General features: G+C 39.4%; 1 protein-coding gene across 14 annotated transcripts in view; it reads right to left on the minus strand.

The window, feature by feature from the left end:
* MCF2L (MCF.2 cell line derived transforming sequence like) overlaps nt 1–20,572 on the minus strand; it is a 155,458-nt gene that overhangs the window by 65,377 nt on the left and 69,509 nt on the right. Inside the window, exon 1 of one of the 14 annotated variants that reach the window (XM_061377657.1) lies at nt 10,611–10,999. The exons of 12 other annotated variants lie outside the window; for them this stretch is intronic. In XM_061377657.1, coding sequence (XP_061233641.1) covers nt 10,611–10,683 — 73 coding nt within the window. In that variant the 5' untranslated portion in view covers nt 10,684–10,999. Of the gene's footprint in view, nt 1–9,758; nt 10,070–10,610; nt 11,000–20,572 lie in introns of those variants that run through there. One more of the 14 variants, XM_061377659.1, reaches the window with a different exon arrangement.

The following is a 20,572-nucleotide window of genomic DNA, read 5'->3' on the forward strand; positions in this document are numbered from 1 at the left end:
AAGGCAAAAGGATTTTAGACTTTATGTTTACTGTCAGTGCCTTTTAATATAAGTCCTCCAGCAGCAGTGTTTCAGAAATTAAACACCCCTGATTCTCCAAATCTATGCCTGCAGGTGGACCCATTTACCTGAATATAAACTATTATCCGATCAGTGCCTCATTTTTTGATGGGAGATGGGAAAAGGGAAAAGAATATAATCCCTTTGTTATATGCCATCCTGCCTACAGTCACAAGCAGAAATAATTTTCATTACTGTAACCTAAGTATGTAATAAAATAGGTATGTTTTATATATGTAAGTAAATACATGACACACAACATTCAAGCAGGCCAAATACTCATAAGGAAGGATAAAATCCTTTTGTGTTTCCCAAATATATAATTACAATGATTGCCCTTTCCTCATGTATCCATGATACCAATCCCACTGTAGTCCTGACTTGTGCTGTATGAAGGTCCAAGTCCAGGTTCTAGATTTGATTGCCTGAGCATTCCCTCTGATAGAAGCAGCAGCTTTTGTAAGCAGCACAGGGCAGCCCCACAACCTTGTCGGCAAATACTGTTTCACTGAAAAGACAGTATTTTCCTGCTCTGGTTTTAAACTTAGCTTAAACATAAATTCAAGAGCCAGTCTGTTTGCAACTGGGGGAGCAGCACACCGTGTCCCTTTACAGACAGAAAACCTCCAGCAGCCCTTCCTGCTGTGCTCTCTACCAAATCACATCTCAAATTGCTATTGCTGATTTGGTTTCTGGACACACTTCTGGAAGCAGAATAGGCATTAACATCAGAATTTATTTTTAACAATTTGAAACAACCAAGATAACCAATAGCAGCTCAAAACAAAGCAAGAAAATGCAACTCTTGGAGCTGCTGACCATTTCCCATCCAGCAGCTTGACTGGATATGCTTGAACGCCATGTCAGCACTCACAGATATAGCCAGAAATCCCTCTCCAATACCCTCTGCTTCCTTTCAGAGGAGATACAATTGTAAAACCTCATTGCTCTGCATCATTTCCTTCATATGTAGCATCTCTCTAGAAAAGCAATTTCATCACAGTTTGGGATTTAATCCGATTTCACTTCAATTTTGTCCATAATTAACTGAACACACCATTTTTTTAACAGGATAAAGTAACAAAAGGCAGGCACGCTAAACAGCCTGTGAGAGGGCACACACTCCTTACACTCATGGACTTTAGGGAAAATAATTTCTTGGAAATATTCTTTAAATAGAGAATCTGCCGCCTGCTAAATTCCTTAGGGTCAACTTCCATTTTAGTAAAGCTAATTAAGTGCACATTAAAATACAGAATTACTGAAAATCTTTCGCTGTTTTATAAGGTACTTTGTAGCCTTGAACTCTACTTTCACTTACATGGATTAAGATTGACACAGCCATGATTTTCCCCTTTCTACACGGACTGCTTTATGTAGTATTTTCAAAACAGAGAACTAAGAGTTCATCTGTTTTACAGTATCCAAAATCCATAGTTGCAGAAAAGGATGCTTATATCAGAATGTGCTAGAACACACAAGATTTTCCTGAAGAGCTCATTTTAAAAGAGTTTTTGAGAGTAGCTTGCTTAACAGAAAGCCCCTGGGAGTTATAGTGCACCTGGTATTGTAGGTGCTAATAAACAATAAAACAATATTCTGTAAATTTTTTACCTCTTTTTATCATCATCTTCATTATTTAAAGCTGAACATACACAATAGCTGGGAATGTACATTTTTTTCCTAAGCCAACAACTGGAGGCTCTTTAAAGAAAAGCCACGTTATTTAGCATTTAAATTATAAGAGAGGACAGAATTCTCATCTTACTAACATAAAGGAGTCAGTTAAATATGTGGTTCTTAGAAAAAAAAACATTTCTCTCTAAAAATGCGAATGACAGTCTTACATATATATTATCTACTAATTCAGTTTTAAATCTTGGCTTTGATAGTCCTGTCTCTACAATGGAGAAAGATGGCTTAGAGGGGCCTGACCCCATCCCATCAAACACACCTGACTGCATTTCAAATGAAGCAGGATGACAGATTTAAGCATGAGGACAGAGAGATAACTTGTGCTTGAATTACCTGATGCCAGTAAACCCTGAAGAAACCTGGATCTGAGGAAACAATCAATGTCACTGAAGTCAAGAGTTTCACTGTTTCACTTACTGGTAAAAGATTCCCCTTTCTTTTCTGATCAAACTGAAACTCATCATCATTCAGAGTTTGTCTGATACTCTTAAGCAAAACCATCTTCACATAAGACAACACTGAAGGGGAATCTGAACAGGCTGTATCTACATTACATGGAAGGAAGTCTCTGGACACAACTCTATGAGCCTCACGTAATGGGTTTAATCAAATTCCCACTGAGCCAGCTGGAATTACACCAACCTTTCATTAGTTCTGCCTGAAATTCTATGGCCATTACTCTATACCAACTTGAAAGCTATCCTGTTTGTACACATACGGACACAATTATGCCTTTCAGCACAGATCCCAACAGCCCACTATAAAGCAAACCACAAACAATTTTTTCTCTTCCTCTTTCTAGCCAAATCATCAAAATTTTCCTGAAAATGTATCTATGGCTTCTCTATGATTCATGCCTTAAACTGAAAAAATAATGTCTCTTTCTAAACCAGTTTTGTTTTGCTTTTCCTCTGCAACAGCCTACCCGCTAAAAAAGTTGAATGCCCTTGATGAAGGGGGTCTTCATTTGAAAAATCTCTTCATTAAAGCACCCTCCCATCTGGTAATTATAAATGCAAGATAATGACTTTCAGAACAGTCCCTTCATCTCTCTCAGCCTCAAGGCAAACCTTTCACTTCCTCATTCTTCCCTCTTCATCTTCACCCCCCTGACCACCATCGCTAACAGTCAGCTCCTTTGTGTAGCCCCCAAAGGAGGAAGGGCCAGAGCAGCAGAGCTGGTGAAGATAGCCCTCTCCCATGTTAACCCACATGAAACTAATCAGCTACTAAAGATGCTGAGAGAGGTCTCCAGCTTTAAACTGAATTTGAAAAATCACTGCTAAATACTGACAATGTCTGCAAGCTCTCTGCTAGGTGTGCTCAAGCACAACAGCTGCAGGCCTCATTCCTTGGGTCCATGTGCTATTTGCAGCTGCAACAGGTGGATGACAGGAGCTCATACAAGTGTTTGTTAAGTATTAAAACCTCACCAGTTTGAAATATCTTCAGGAAGAGTTAATTTCTATTTTATTTGACTACACTGCCATCAAACAAAGGGCCAGGAAAAGCAACTGATGAAACCTCTGGAATTCTCACACTTTCTGCTAAAGTGCAGTTGGGAATGAAATTATCACCTGGGTAAAACAGTGCTTTCACAACTTGTTCATTTCTGGTGAGCTAAAACATCCCAAGCAAACAGGAAATACAAATTCCTTGCTTCTACCAGCATCCCAACTGCCAGCATGAAGAGAAATAAAGCAACCTAGTGTTCCAAACAGCTTCATATGGCATTGGGTGTCCAAGAAACATTTTAAATGATATAGTTATATAAGAATTTTACTTGTAACAGCTTTACAACCTACAGTCAAGCTACAATTCCCATTCCCTCTAGAAGTCAGAAAAGACAATTTCCTCTCAAGAGCCCTGGTACATAAACCAGATCCTCAACTTAAGATATTTTTAAGTAAATCATGCTTTATAGAAGTTCAACCTCTGCAGCATTACTAACATCAGTTCATTTTCTAGGCCTCTATACCCTGTTGCCACAATAGACTATAGAAATGTGTAGCCCATGACATGTGTAGCTACAATAGGCCAGACTGGAATCCACACCTCTTCAGTGTTAAGTAAGGGTCTAGTTGAGTCAAGATTTGAAAATGATATTGCCAAAGAAAATCTAAAACTTCAGGAGTAAAGTTCCCTCTGTTATAAGCCCATACACAGTGGACAGAGGCATCTATTGTTTGAGCGGTGTTTTGAATGCCTCATATATCAGAATCCTTGAGCATGCAGATCTTCCACAAAGTCTGTGATATTTCTGCAGCACTTTTCATGACCCCTAAGTTTTGGTAATATTTAAATTATTCAGTTGAAATGAAACTTGATAACTCTGCTCATTTAATCATACTTGAAGAATATCGCAACTACTTAGAAGACACATAAATTAACACCAAGAGGCTGCAATTCCAGAAGTTAAACACAAGGGACAGAAACTTGTCATGGGTGAAATAACAAAAAAAATGTAACTCTTACTTCCTGCAATGCAAATTAAAGATAAAAGCCCACCCCTTTCTTCTTGATCAGAGATGGACATTTAGCACAGGACTATTTACAAAACTACAAGGATAATGGTTCAGTTTCAGGTAAGAAGATTAAACACTGATCCTTTAAAAAAAATAAAATAGGGGCATACAGCAAATGCAGTGCTGCTGGGCTGGCACAAGATTACAAGAGGTGTAATTGTCCCCATACCTGCTCAAAAGTGTGATTCGAGGGCTAGCAAAGATTTTGGTTTCTGTCAAACTCTTCCCTATAATTTTGGGGTTTGACCACTTATACTTTATGTCAAAGGATGTACTTGGCTTTGTTCTCTTTCTTCTTCTACCTCCTCTTCTGCAAGAGGCAACAAAATTCTTTGTCATAGTTTGCCTAAATAATACAACCTCAAAGCACAAACATCAGAGCAAATATAATCCTCCCTTTTCCACATACAGTAGCTATACTCACAGGATACAGTCCTAAATACTACAGCTTCTTCCTCTTTGCTTCATCAGTCACACCTGCTTGACACACATACTCCATAGTCCCACAGCTTCTCAGGGATCAGCTTTAATTTTGGATATGGCTTAAAAGAGTGACCAAATACTTGCTAATCTGTAACTAGAAGAAAATGCTGTAATAATTAGAAAGTCAATCTAGGGATCAACAACAAGACCTAGTATTTCTTTGTACTTGAAAAAATTCTAAAACAAGGTAAAAGGGCAGGGGGGAGGTAAGATGATGCTATTTTTTGCAGGAAATATGAAACTGTTACCGATTATGGCATTATCGTTTTTTTTGCCCCATGCTTTTGGTCCATCCAGTGCTAAGGTGAACCTAGTATGTTTCTGGTGAGAGATGTTCTCTGTGCTATTTCAAGTCATAATAATTACTCCCTTCCCAAACTGAGAAGTACAGGGAACCTTGAGTCATACCACACAGCCATATTATAACAAAGATTTCATTAGCCACAAAGAGGACTTAAAAGGCAACAATACTGTCACATTTACTTACTACCTACAAGTAAAAATTAACGTGGTGCATACAGGATGCTATTACTGTTGCAACAATAATATTCCTCTCATCCTCTTTCCATGAGAAAGCCAAGACTGCTGGTAAACCCTTTTCTGTTCTTGCAGGATGGTTTCAGACTGCTAGGAACCATACCACCAAAACAGCATTAAAATATTTCCAAACTGCAGCATCATTAACTCCTTAATGCTGCAAATCATGCTGAGTGTGTAGTATAAAAACATTTCTAAAGTATCAGATGTACTCAAGTCACTTACAAGCAGCAGATTTTCACAAAGCAAAATTTTCTCTTCTCTTTCTTTTCTCTTTTTTTACTGGAGAAATATCAGATACAGACTGAGCAGCAGAGAATGCTCCCCTAGCCTGCACTGTAGTAATATTCTAGTAATTATAGTATTGTAGTAATACTCTAGTAATGAGTGACCCAGATGTGTCTCAGTACTTAAGCAACCAAGTCTCCATGGAATAACAAAAATGCTAGGTTTTGCCAACTATATTTAGTAAGATTTAATGCTCTGAGAAAATCATTACAGGAATTTTGCTTTCTAAGTACTAGAGCCTTGCAAAGAAGGGGAAGTCTTAATAATATAGAAAATTGAAAGATCAACTCCTAATAAAAGAGCTTCACGCAAATTATAGGACTTCATCGTGACTTAAGAACTAATGATGCAATCACAAAGCTTAAACACATCCTAAAGTGGACATCTTTTCAGGCAACCACACCAAACATTCTTCTTACTGAAACCACCTGTTTCCAACCCTCTCTGTGCAGAAAAATACATTCCTCAAAGCATACCCCAAAAGTTTAACTGAAAAGTCAACAAGTACAGGATCAGCTGCATCAACATTTGGCAATTCCACTAAACAGAACACTGTTCTAGGAGGATATTTTGGAATCAAGGTAAGATTTTTAAACAGTGTGTGATTTTACTCTTGATCTGAAAATTAAAATCACTTTTATAAAACAGCAAAGTGGTAAAATCTAATTGTTTATTGTAGACATCCATTCTGGAGAGAAATTATAGCAGTGTTAGCAATCATGAGGTTGTCACAGGATGGTCTGGGTTGGAAGAGATCTTTGAAGATCATCTAGAGTAATCCCCCAGGGTTGGGGGACATCTTTCACTAGATCAAGCTCCTCAAAGCCTCCATCCAACCTAAACTTCAACACGTCCAGGGATGGGGCATCCACAACTTCCCTGGGCAACCTGCTCCACTGTCTCACCACCCTCATCATATAGAAAAAAAAAATAAATCTTTCTTATGGCCAATATAAACCTACCCTCTCTCACCTTAAAGCGGTGCTCTTCATGCTGCCATTGCAGGCCCCGATAAAAAGTCTTTCTTGAATTTTATCATTTCAGTGATATGGAGGATAGCTAGAATCACTTCTAACAAACAATGTATTTTATGGTACTTTGACACAAGCACATTTTCATTAGTTTATAGATGGACGGTTCTGTTTTGAAAGGGGATATGAAGCACTCCCGGGCTGTGAGAGAGAAGGAAGAGCAAAGTGTCCACTAAGTGCCTTATTTGGGGCCGAGTACTAGTTCTCAGCTAAGATATTTATTTGGAGTTGCTTGTAAACTTCCCAGTATGTGGGACAGATGACTTACAAAGAAGAGGTTGCAGAGTTCATAACCAAACTGGCTGTCCCACCTTACCACACAAATGCCAGAGTCATTAATGAAGTAGCTCTTGAACCACTGTGGCTTACTACCCAATGCCATTAAAAAGATGAAACCCATCATGTGTCTCTAAAGCAATGCTAATATGAACTGCTTCGGGCAATCTGAACAGAGGCAGGGTACAGACGTGGTTCAGTATCTCTGTGGGAGATCAGATAAAGAGAGATCCTGGGTTCAGTGTCTCTCTACAACAGGGAGTTAAAGAATCTGTTAATATATGACAGTCACCTTTGCTGCTCACATGCAGCGTTTTGAAGGCAGCATACTACAGCCTTGGCAGGAGCCTCCTCTCCTTTGCTTTACAGAACCCCATTTTCACATTTTTTAGGTCTCAAATGAGGCATCCATACATTTTCCAATCTCAGAATCTGGCACATGGCTATAATGACTATCCAAGTTCTACTAAATAAAGCTCTGTCCCTGTAAGCAAGGCCAGTTTTTGTTGGAAACTAAGTGTGCAAACCAAATCAACAAAGATTCAATTTACTGGATTCAATTCAGTGTCTCATCTGCAAGAAAAACATTAGATTCTGCTTCCATAAATGCAACAGTCTAATTAGATGTTAACTCTACTTTGAGAGGTTGTTTTGCTATACTTTCAGTCCAAAGACTGATAGCTTTCTCTTAAAAATCCTTGCTTATAACTTAAAACCAACAAAACCCTGTCATATTCAAACTTAGAAGTGGATAGTTCACTTATTCTGAATGTGATAACTTGCAAAATTTCTCTCACCTAAGTGAGCATAAAACCAAAAAATGAGACCAAGTACAGCAGAGCAGAACTTAGTCTGCTACAATTCCACAGCTCCATGGAATTAAGGTGCATAAAAGCCAGGGTCTTTAAAAAGTACTGGCAGTGACTGCTTTCCATTTTCAAAGGCTTTGGGTCTTCTGCACAAAACAGAGATGCATTTTGAAGGGAAAATGCAGGGATGCATTTTGAAGAGAAAAGCAACATAAATGAAGAAAGTGTCTATAAAAGTATTTGAGGATACAAACATATAAAGCTCCCTTCATTTCAAGGTAACATGGTAATGATGAGAGACAGAATCTCGATCACGTGCGGTGAAGAGGCTAAGGAACAAACTTTGACCTTGAACATCCTCGTCTGAAGTCTCATTTGGCCTCACTGAGGAGTCTTCTCCTTTGGGACTGAAGATAAGTTAATATTAAGAAACAAAAAGCCAAATGAACAAAGTAAGTCACATCAGTGGTTTTACGATGAGGATTTACTTCTATAAACCCAAACCTATATCCCATGCCAATAATTTGTTTCCTAAGAACTGTTCACAACGCTCCAAAAAGACCCTGTGTCAACAACTAACAGCTTCACAGGACACAAAACTATCACCCAATAGCAGATCCCTTCCTGCTGTAGCATTATAGTTCTGAGAAGACCACTTCATACCTGTCTCATACGCAAACAAGCATGGTGCTGACTTGCCTTGCTTACCTCCTTCAGGTAAAGCTTTGGCATGCTCTACACTGAGATGCAGCAAATGATGATGATTCCATCTACTGCACCATTTGTTCCTCAACATAAAACTGTCATGTGCTGCACTCAAATCCAACAAATGGGGTCCACCTTCACAGCAAATAAGGCTGAGACAGCCAGATTTTAAGAACACACCCCTCAATTACAAGCACACACAGACCTCTGTGGGACTCCAGTCATCCTCTTTCCACATTTCCTCTACTTACTGAGAAAACTAGGAGACTCTCCATGAGGGATACTCCCTGAGATCCTGCTCCTTGGAGACAACCTGCTAACTCCTGGGGATCCATGGCCATAGATGGGCAGCAGTGGCTGCACACACACTGCTGCAATCCCAAATTGTGTCAGAAACCTTTAGTCTCGCAGTGTATCTACAAGACAGGAGGTGCTTTCATCCCCATTCAGATGCTGAAAACCAGAACCAGCACTGCTTACAGCTACATGCATGGTCTTTAAGCAGAACAGATACTCTGGTCCTACGCCTATATTCCAAACCCATCCTCTTTTTCAGTCTGTCCATCCTTTTTGCCATCTCCCCACCCTCACTCCTGGCCATAGACTGACAAAGGAATTCCCTGAGTAGACAGTTTTCCTTGGAAATATTCACAGGAATGAGAGTAGAAAGATGAGTATCCAAGTCTTCTCCTTAATTTTCATTGTATTCCCTCTGCTGACTGTAGGCACAAGAAATAGTTCCTACAGTGCTTAGAAAGAAGAGAAAAGAACAGTGCTGGGGAAAGGGGCAACCTTCCTGCCCACTTCTAACACAAAATCTTGCAACAGTTCTCTGGAAAGAAGCAATCTCTGGCACGCCAAACATACCCACAAGAAGTGGCAGCAGTCAACAGATGGAAATCAAGCCTTGGTAGATGCTAACAAAAGAAGCCCTACTCATTTCTCAATAACCAAACACACATTAAATCCCCCTATTTTAATCTTGGCAACTTAGACAAATAGTCCTGGCATGGATATATATGCACCACTATGGTCTAATACAAAACACTCCCTGGTTCTGCAGTTTAGAACAGACATTCACTCACTTCTGTAATAATCAATGTTTCCTAAATCCAATCCTCCCCTCTCAGCACAGACAAAGGATGCACATAAAGACCAAAAGTTACCCAGACTAATTCCTCCACCTTTCTTAAATCTTTCATTGATTCCTCTTAAGCAGCAAGATGCCTTCTGGTATTAAACCAATAGCATGGAGCACTGCTGAGAAGCAGAGCACCCAGCTTCACATGTTGATAATTCAATTAGTAATACTAATTAAAGATTAGTAAGAAGAGCCACCCTTTACATACCTGTTTCATTTAATTTTGACATTTCAAAAGCGACAGTGTTGGAAGGTTAGACACCAGCTCATGGACTCAGTGCTTTTTCTCTGGTCCTCCTCTGCAATAGTCACGCATTCCAAAAGCAGAAAACAGAACTGGAAATGTGAATTCAAGCACCAGAATAAGGAAGCAATTTTTGCTTGTGCCTATTCCACAAAACGTGCTTTCAGTTTTGCAACGGACTGTAGCTGCTCTATTAACAGCAAATAATATCTCCACTATTTCACTATATCTTAACAGAGACAACATTCCTATAGAAAGCTTTGGCTGAAGGAATTTAAAAAATAATGCATGTTAGATTAACCCTCCCATACTGACAACTAGGGGATGCCAAACTGTGTCCTTCGAAAGAAACTATGCTTTTCCCCCCTACCTCAAATAGGGACCAGGAGAAATTACGTATCTGATATTTACATAAAATGCAATGAACTGAAAATTAAAATCCACTGTAGTTCAGCAACAGCAGGACAGCTCTTTGCAACAGCAAATTCTCTTTGTAAGCTTTAGCAGCAGTTCTGATTGCCATAATCACTGCATGAGTGACTCCTGAACAAAGTACCTTCCATGTAAAATACAGGAATAGATTTAGCACATACATCTGGTGTACCAAGAAAGACACCTGCAAATAAAGGGATACACTGCAAATTTACACAAGGACAGAACACACACACCCATTACAATAAATTATATATGAATGTACACAGAAAGAGTACAACTTCTGCCTTTATACTGAAACATCCCATTTTCCTCAGTAGGATGATATTGTCTGACAAGAGCTCTTGCCTAAGTAACTAACCAAATTTGAAAAACTAGACACACCTGTGCTTTTCTTCAGAAGAAGCCACAATTCAGCAATATCTTTGTAGAGCAAGGAGATCAGGCTTAAGGTCATGTTGCTTCTAATCGATTTACTGCAAAATAGTTCCGCAGACAGTGACCTATTTATCTGTGAGCCGGTCTTCAGTGCAAAATGAGAGCGCAAAACTCCATCTTTCAGTCAAAGCCAAGCCACCAGGGACACAATGCCTTTCTTCAAATTACATGCAGAGCAACTGTGCCTGTCAGCAGGCTCAGAGGTCTCCAAAGGGCTTGCCGGTTGCTGGCTACCGCTTCTAGTCTTCCTGCATAAAGTGCTGGCATGCATTAGATGTAAGCCGTTTACTTTAAATGTGAACACACACACTGTGCAAACATTATCAGAGTAAGACTGCATTAAAAAATTAATTCTAAGTGTGCCTTGTCAAGAACTTCCCTTTAAGAGCCCTAGCTTTAACATGGGATGAGCCAGTAAATCCATCATTATCATCTTTTTCTAACACTCAGTCCTACTCCACAAAGGGAAATTAACTACTCAAGCAGCAGATGTCCATATCCAATGAATTATTGGTGAGAAAGTTCCCCAGAAATACATCCAGCATTTCCTATTTGTGAGGGAATTCTCACCCACATGTCTTTGCCAGAACTGAACTAGGGTGTTTTCCTTGATGGTAAATCCATCAAGCTCCTGCTCCCTATAAAGGAGCCTACCCAAAGCAGCAGCAACTGTCAAAAAAAGGCATGTATTCTAATAATGTGACTTTGTAAATTGAAATATGTACAAATCTTATTCATAATAGGGCAATGGGAAACAAGACAACAGATGAAGAAATCAACTATAACCAAAGCATTCCATATGATCTTTCAGATATGAATGCTGAGCCATCCTGCTTTACTTGATTCTTTAAAGTACTTGTCCAGCGACACACTCCCTGTTAAATAGTACACTTTAAATTAGTTACTGACCATCCAGACTCACTAATACAAAGAGTGAGCCAATGAGTGGGAGTGACAGCAACAACCATATGAAAACAAATGGATTGTTTTTCTTCACTTTATGTGTTATAAGACCCCTCTCCCAACTAGCGGGGTCAAGGAAAGAGGACAGTGAGGATAAAAAGCTTGAATTGATGGTTACATCTGTTCACAAAATCCCATTTGCAGATGGGCAAAAGCTCTATTTCTGTTTTAGCACTTCCAGCCATCAACCAATTCCATAAAAAACCTCCAAACAAACCCAGGTCATCCACAGACCACACCAGAGGTTATTTTCTGAAGCACCCCACATCTGTGTTCTCACCAGTCATCTGCCACAGAGCAGGAACTGTTGATAATCCCAAACCAGTCAGACGTATTATAATATAACTACTGTCTATATAGGCAGCTCTGTTCAGTGCATGGCGCTAAAATGTGACCTGAAGAATATAATTGAGCTAATTTATTTTAATTCTGCTATTTAATTTTGAAGCCCATTACATTTTGTACTATGTCAAAACACAAGTGTTTCCTAGGCAGAACCACATATTTTTAATTAAAAGTATATTTAAAAGAAATAACACTCCTTAGAAAGTTTTCACTTTTCTGTATCCTGTGAGGTCATTGCTAGCATATTGGACTTAGATGAGAGTTCAAAATTGGTGAATGAGTCTTCACAATGCTCCTGCAAGTCACATAAATACTCTCACATGTGAAAGTTGAGAGGAGCAAGCGACCTGTCTTGGATCAGATAACAACATCTGTCACAAAGTCAGAAACAGGATCTACGTCTGCTCTCAACTCCCTCCTTTCCAGAAGTGTCACCTAAATGGCTTGGTGGAGGAGTGTGCTTTTTAATGGTTTGGCTGGTTTTTGCTTTTTGTGGTTTTTTTTCCTGAGCAGATCTATTCTACACAGAAAGCTTAAAATTTCACTGGGCTAATGACACTATAGGCTCCTGTGAAACATTCATGTGGGAAAAATGGGCTCTGGACAGAAACCAAATGCTTTTTTAACTTAGCATTCTATTTTGGAGCACATGCATAGGGGAAGCGTTTGCTCCATGGTTATAATACCTGGTCTTCTCACTGTGCACAAGAGCAGCAGCAAGAAAGGAACTGAAGCACCAATCCCTTCCCTGTCTTTCATGATCCAGCCTGAAATACAACTGGAGAGGAAAGCTCTGTTATGTGGGCACTCATGTTAGCAACAATATTTAAGAGCAAGTTCAACCTGTATTGAAACACACAGGAGCAACAGCCCTCCTGAGAAAATCTGTGTGGGCACATGTCTCTATATTTATAAACACAAGAAAATTCATTTCAACTTCACTCATGTTCCACACTCAGGTTAAGCTCTCCCTGCCACCTCAATGTGGGCTTTGAGTGACATATTCCAACCCACAGAGCAATGTGCTGTGGGAGATGCTGTTAAAGAATGCATGCAAAGTCAAATGAGGGTAAAACCCAATTTTCTGAAACCCAGAGAAGAAAGCTATGTCTGGGGCTTAAATAATACAAGATCCTGTACATGTTTAATAAAACACATGCAAGTGTGCAGCATGAGGGTGGCAACACTGGTTAGTGGTAAAGGATATTAAAGTTCAGTAAATTCAACATTAAAGTATAATTATTAAATGCATTTTTCCTTCAATGGTGCAGTACTTAGCAAAAAAGACACCAATAAAATGATGTGGCACTTTGTGGGATTCAGCATGACAGATCTATTCTTATAGGATGATCTTTAGCATAATGTAAAAGTATAGTCTCTCTAAAAGCACATAGCAAAATACACCTGATTTGCACCTGCAACCTCAGAATTTATAACTGGACGGAAATTATGAAGATGTTGAGCAATTTGATATATGATCTGTTAGCACCTAGTTTAGCATAGAAGACTACTTAAAAGCCCTATTCATTTTCTCCTTCTAATCCTTCTTGATGGATTGTTTTTCTTGCGGGGAGGGGGGTCCCCAAAGAACGAATGCAAAAAAGGTTTCACTCTTTTAAAGTCATCGTTCAAAATTGCCAATTCTGGCTGGTTTACATTAAGAGATTGCAAAGCATTAAAAGGAGTTATATACAGTCATATATATATATGACTGTATATACATACATTCATACATACATATACATACATGTGTATATACATACATACACAAAAACACACACATGGGTTTGTATAAATCCATTATACAAAGCAGCTTGTTAAATGTCCATGCAGCAATAAAACTAACCCATTTTGAAACTGCTTTGGCAGTTTTCAAGTCAGATGCTAAGTCATCAGAAATGTTCTCTATCACATCCAAACCTAAATTAAAGCAAGCACATGCAATCAAAAATAATGGTCAGAAAAAAGCAATAAAGACTATGAACCATGAGACAGAGACTCTTTCCATGAAAATGAGCATGTTAGTAATAGCAATAGTTGCTGGAGCACTTTAAATAGCTGTTCAATTCATAGCATGAACCCTGAAATATCTTCCTAAATGATACTGCCAAGAAGAAACATAAGGAAATCTGTTGAGAAATTACACTTTGAAAGCACATTTTGCATTTCAAAGCTTTGAAGATTACACATCCCTTACACCAGGTATCCAGAAAGTAAAATTTATCAAGGATGGCACTTCTCCAACCTTGTGACCTTGAGGTTCTCCTGGAAACCATGACAGAAGCCTGGTCACTGAACGCAGTTACCACACATCTGTTTCAATTTCTAATTTTAAAATGATATCTTTCTGGTGTTCTGTTTATATTTTCTGTTTACATGTCCCTTCTAAGCAAGCTCCCTCACAAGTATTTAATCATAGGCCTCCTCTTCACTGTGCTGCAGGATTTACAAAGGCTTCTTATTTCAAAGAGACACAAAAACTGGATTTTCCTTCAGGTCAAATTTCGTCACTCAGGAGTTAGTAGTAAAATACTTTATCCTGTAGTATTTGGTGACAGTCCTGTCTGTCCACAGCTGCAAAAGTCAACCAAGAAATGGATGTGACCTTTTTAATACCACAAACAGCAGCAGTACTCTGTGTACAGCAGTACCTGCAGTGAGATATGGCTACACAGACTGCACTGGCGTGAGGAAAAGAGGAATTCTGGCTCTGTGTCTTAGTTGGCTGCAATGGTATTCAAAATTCAGGAGATGGGAGACTACAGTCTGATAAGAATTGAAAACTGTAATTAAAGATGGAAACCAAGTCAGCACTGGCATTAGGTAGAAAGTAGGACTAAAATTCAGGAAAACCACGAGGATGAGATCCATTTTTTATAGCAGCAGTGGGATTAAAGGAGCAAGTAGAGGAGACAGAAAATACAATTGGACATGGAGCTTAGTGGCAGAAGGGAAAACCCAACACTGAGTACTGAGAACAGAAACGTGATGAAAGCAGCACAGGAATTAAACTCAGGAAAGGAAAATCAGGCTTATTTTGTATACCAAAACATACAAACTCAGTAAGAATATTACTTCAGAAAGCAAGGAAAACAAAGAGACATTACAACAAACGATGACTTGTGCCACAACCACAACTATATTTATAGTCAAAATATAAAATGAAACTTTGTCAGCAATAGGAAACCCTTTTTATGACCCAAAGTACACAGAATCATTTTTTTTTCCAGATTAACAAGACATTCAGGAAGCAGAAAAACTTTCAGGTCAAAAGTTGTGGGAGGATCAGTTCCAACAAAAATATCAGATGCTCCTGTAACACTGATGATAAAGGCTGCAAAATTATTTATTATAAAGGAAGGAAGGGAAAAGACATTTGCAGAAATCTTGAAACAGCAAACAGGACAGACAGAGGGAATTCAAGATAAAATTAAAAGGCAGAAAACATTCTATCACATCTCTAAGATAATCATTGGGGTGTATTTGGACAAATTAGTTATGATATTTCTGTACTGGAGGATCATTCATAGCTTCAAATAAAATAAATAAATAAATAGATCTGGCTATTAGATCATCTCAGTTACCTGCCATTTTAGATTGGTGAATACAGGCAAATTCCCTTAGAGCTGGCCATCACCTTTAAATCTTACACTGTATAAATCTGACTCACATTACGATGAGATTACACTTGAAAATGGTCAAACCCACATAACTGATAGGATAAGAATGTCACTGTCTACCTAACAGCTTTTTACTTCCAAGCCCCTTTTGATTTTGATTTGCGACTTAGAATTTTTGTGGCCAAGGCATGCATGCTGCCTGTGGCTGTGCAACCCACCCAGTCCCCGCACACGTGGGAAAAGTGTGAAAAAATGCAGGCAAACATGTCAAGCAATCCTCAAAGCTCACCATTTTCTCCAGTTAAAGTTTCTAATATAGTGTATCAATTTCTCCCATTGCCACTCTTTTCAACCCGCTGGGCTTCAACAAGCTCCCCAGTTTCCTCAAGAAAAGGAGACTTAACATCAGCAAAGAATAAAACAAAGCTTATTTTCCACAGATCAAAAACAAAGAACAAAAAACAGACTAGCTTCTTCTGGAGAGTCAACCCAGAGAACTGCTTCAGGTTCTCAACAGAAGTTCAGACCCTTCCAAGAAAGAAAATCTCACTGCAGCAAGAAAATAAAATACCTTCCTCCTTATGCTTAACAGTGTGATACTCTTGGTGATAGTAGACGAAGGGAAGACAAGGCTGACATTGGTTGCTCTCTGTGTAAATACACAACATACAATCACACTTGACCTTTTTTACTTTGTAGACTCAAGATCTTTAAGAAAACATTGTATTGTTAAAAAAAGGGAGCGATCCTTTAATTAATCCTTTATTAAAAAAAAAATAATCTAACCCTGAAAAAAGCTGTTGTAACATCCATAAACAACCGCAGCAGAGCAGCTGTAACTGTGCTCTATTTCCAGTCTCCAGGAAGCAAACAGGAAACCTATACCCTTACCTGATTGAAAAAGCAGCAAGTCCCTGAGATTTTAATTAACCTAAAGCAACAAACATTTTCCTTCTTTTCCAGTTTCCTGGGTTGCTTCCTGCCCCATTCATGAAAGCAGTATAGAGACCAAGCTTTTCATCAGCAGCTTTACCTTTATTTTCCACATTAAATATTGCTACTTGCCCTACTATACTGTATTTACTTTGCCCAGATGTGACAGCTCAGGCAGGGTTGTGCATTCAGACAATAATACCACCCCTCTGCCAAGGGCAGTTTACTAGCATTAGCCCCTAACTTCAGAATTTTTCAGCTCACCTCAAAACCCTTCCCACTATTTTGAGATGAGCAACAACAACAATAGATGCACCATGCAAGGGATGTAATTACGCTTTAAATAACAAGGAGTAAAGACCCATAAAAACTTGGCAACCCATCACGTCCACCTCTTCACCTCCACTGATCAGGGTTTTGCAATTAACAGAAAACAAAACTTGCCAAGTCCCTGCCTTTTGCAGCTCTGGGTTAACACCTCAACCCTCAAAAGCATTTGAAACAGTTTTGTGTTTCTTCTTACCATAAGAAGAATGAAGATGTAAAGAAGAATGAAACGAAGGCCAAAGAGCAAATTCCGCTTGTTCTGACATATGCAGCAGCTGAACTAATGCCTATGAATCTCAAAAGGGTAAGAGATAACCCAGACACAACCCCCAGCCATTCTTTCTGCTCTTCCTCTTGTTGCCTCTGTAAAACATGTATTTAGTTCCCACCAGCTCCTGCCTTACCAAGTGCATACCTGACTAGTTCAATGTAATTTTAACTTAGCCCTTACCCTTGTATTTGCACTAAAGTGAAAAAGCACAGGGCAAGTGGACCAAAGGTGAGGGCATCCTTTGTAGTTCCCTGCACTATGGTGGCAGCAAGTAAGGCTTCTTCTATTCAGGTCTCATCCTGCAGCCAATCTTTGAAGTATTTAACAGTGCCTTTTCAACAGGACAGATTTTATTTCTTTTGCTAGAAGCCTCCATCTCCCCCTACTCAAACACTTTCCTGTTCACTACTGCTCTTTTGATCCCCACACTATAGCAGTTTAGCCAGTGATGAATACATATACACCTTTCCAGGACACCAAACACAGAATACAGAGGATAACAAATACAGAAACCCAGCCAGTTCAAAGACTTAGCAAAGAACCAAAGATACCGCTCAGTCAAAGAGAACAACAGCAAAGTAACACCAGAAGTATTCCCACTCCCAGTGAGGATTTATTTGCTGTGCTACATTTTGGAGGGGAACTTCAGGGCAGGAAAGGAGATATTTTGTAAGAAATATTTGGCACAGACTTCTTCAGAGCACTTGGGGAAGCAAGGCATAAGGGACCCCAGATATTCCATTTTTTTTTTTCCATTGTGAGATTCTAGAAGTATTTCCCAGCAGCTCTCAGGGCTTTTTTTCTAAGTTTCTTCACAGTATGAACAAATTTGGTGCAGCTTACATACGAGATGTGTTCAAGTCCCTACTGTTAAATGTACATAATTCCTTAGAGCACTAAAAACCAATCCACATCTTCCTGTTGATCTCCCTAGTTTATTAGCTAGTTAAGGAACCAGCAGCTCAGCTACAAATAAGAGCATATATTAGTCTCCACAGACCAACAACAAAACCCCTTGATTTCATTGAGCTTATTTCATTTTTTTTTTTTCTTCAGGCAAGAAGGAAAAAAACTCTCACTGTACCTGAGTGGAAGGAAAAGGCTCACAGCTCTATCAACTTGCCCAGAGAAACAGCATGCATTCATTTGGCACCTCCTGGCAGCTGACTGGTATTCAGCTTCAGCCAGCCCAGCTGGAGTGGATTCACAGGCATTTAAAGATCACAGGTGTGGCCACCAGCAGTTAGGTGACAAGAGCTTGTGCAAATACTCTTTTTGCAAGTAGGTCTTCAGATGGAGTGAGGTGCTATAAACCAGCAACTGAGGGTTCGCCTGAAGCCTAAACACAGAGGAATGGGCTCAGATCTAACAGGAGCCTGGTCCCATGTGCAGCAGCAGTTTTGCTGAAGTCACTGCCTCCTATGTAACAGCAGAAATTAAAAGCTAATCTGTATACTTCTGGTGTGCACCACAATTTGGCAAACTGTAACCCAAAGTCTACTTTGTCACGTTTTCTCTGTTCTTATAGCATTGTTTTTTACCATATTGCCTCTCCTTGCTTGGATAACTCTTGGTATTATGCTCCAAAACATGCCTTCTGTCTCTAAAGCACTGATGCTGTTTCTGGGTACCAACAGCAACCTCTGTTTTTTCCTTTCTAAAATAAACATAGTCACATAGAGGAAATTGGTTTTTAGAAATCTAAAACTATTCAAGAGTGAACAAGCCCATTGTTTGGAGAGAGGACTTTAGCACTACAACTACTGTGCTACAGAGCATCCATGAAAATCCTGCGGACCATAAGAGTTTGAGGCTGCATGTGCTGGGACAGGGAGAGAGGGGACACAGTATTCTCATTGTTTAAATGTAAACAATAATAATAATAGGTTTTCGTAACTGAGAAGGAAGCAATCTAATGTGGAAAACAGTTGTTATTACGCTGTTTATGACTCCTTGTTCCCGAAAAATATGCTGGGTTACTCTGGAACATTGAAGGGGGCTAAACTGAGGTGACCTGAAATTGGCCTGATGGCTGAAACCCCATCTGATAAAATGGGCTTGGGAATACCTTTTATCTTTTTTATACTGGAAGCATGCCAGAGTGGAAAATACTGGGTGGAGGATCTATAACTCCTGTGACTGCAAGAGCTTTACACTCAAACCCCCAGACAGATTCTAGTTGTTCGAGGCAGTAAACTGGATTCACTGCCAAAGGTGACTTCAGGGAGAAAGCTGTTACCTGAGTCCAAGGGCATGATCCTCAAATCAATCTCCTGACACATCAAAACCTAATGGCTCATTAGAAGTTTTTCAAACACAACTGAATTTTTCTGCATAAAGTCTGATCTACATTTAGACAACTTAATATTGAAAGAAATTCAAAATTCCAAAAGCGAGGCCAAAACCTCAAGTCCTTCCCTTGGAAAGGAAACAGGCTTTGTTTGGGGCCACTAGGACAGCTCTTATGGTTTAAGCTCTAATATTAAAGGTCAGTACCATCAAACTTCCTCTAATGCTTTCAGTGGAAATGGCAGCAGAGGTTGATTTTGTGTTGAACTGCAGATGTGCGTTCCTCATCCTTGGAGCATGCTAACCAGATCAGGACGCCTCATTCTGGGAAGTTATCTGGTTCCAACCCCTCTGCCATGGGCAGGGGCACATTTCACTAGATCAGGTTGCTCAAAGCCCCGTCCAACCTGGCCTTGAACACTGCCAGGGATGGGGCAGCCAGAACTTTTCTGTGCAACCTGTTCTAGTGCCTCACCACTGAGGCAGGTTTGACAGTGTAAGCCCTTAATGTCCCAGTCACACTCAGAGAAAAAACAGCAATCTTCCCTTAGGTTATCTTACATATACATTTTGTCTGGCTGCTTCAGTTAAAAGATTACTAAATCTATGTTCTATATCTCTGATCTCTTTTCTCCTACAGAGCATTTTGTTGTGTCTACAAACTGTTTCATGTGTGAAGCATTACAAGACTTCATCACAATCAATGTATATACTTCATTCGCTCAAAGGAGGTATCTTTTAATGAAATACTAAGTTAGCTCTCTTTGTCATTATTCAGCACGTGCGTTTGGCAGCTGTTACATCTTATCTGATCGAAGTAAAACCCCACATATTTGTGGAAGCAAAGCATAGCATAAAATGTTTTCATTTTACTGATGTTAGAGAATATTTCTTCTCAACTTTGAAATAACTTCTAATTACACAGGGAAACACTCAAAAAACTCAGTAGATTGATTCCCTGCTTCCCCCCCACCCCCACCCCCCAAGGAATCTAGCCCTAAAATAACTCTGCAAAGTCACATGACAACATCTGCAAAAAATATTATTAGAGCTTACCTTGCAGACAAGGAAGATAATTTTCAATAGCTGGAAGTCAGGAAAAAATCAGAGAAGGAACCAAGGTTAAATAGCATCAGTCAAAAGGTGAAAAGGTTACCCTA

This window comes from Neopsephotus bourkii, unplaced genomic scaffold (assembly GCF_033783945.1).
Source record: "Neopsephotus bourkii isolate Nb327-2 ecotype Australia unplaced genomic scaffold, CSIRO-AGI_Nbou_v1 NB_1760, whole genome shotgun sequence".
Lineage (NCBI taxonomy): Eukaryota > Metazoa > Chordata > Aves > Psittaciformes > Psittacidae > Neopsephotus > Neopsephotus bourkii.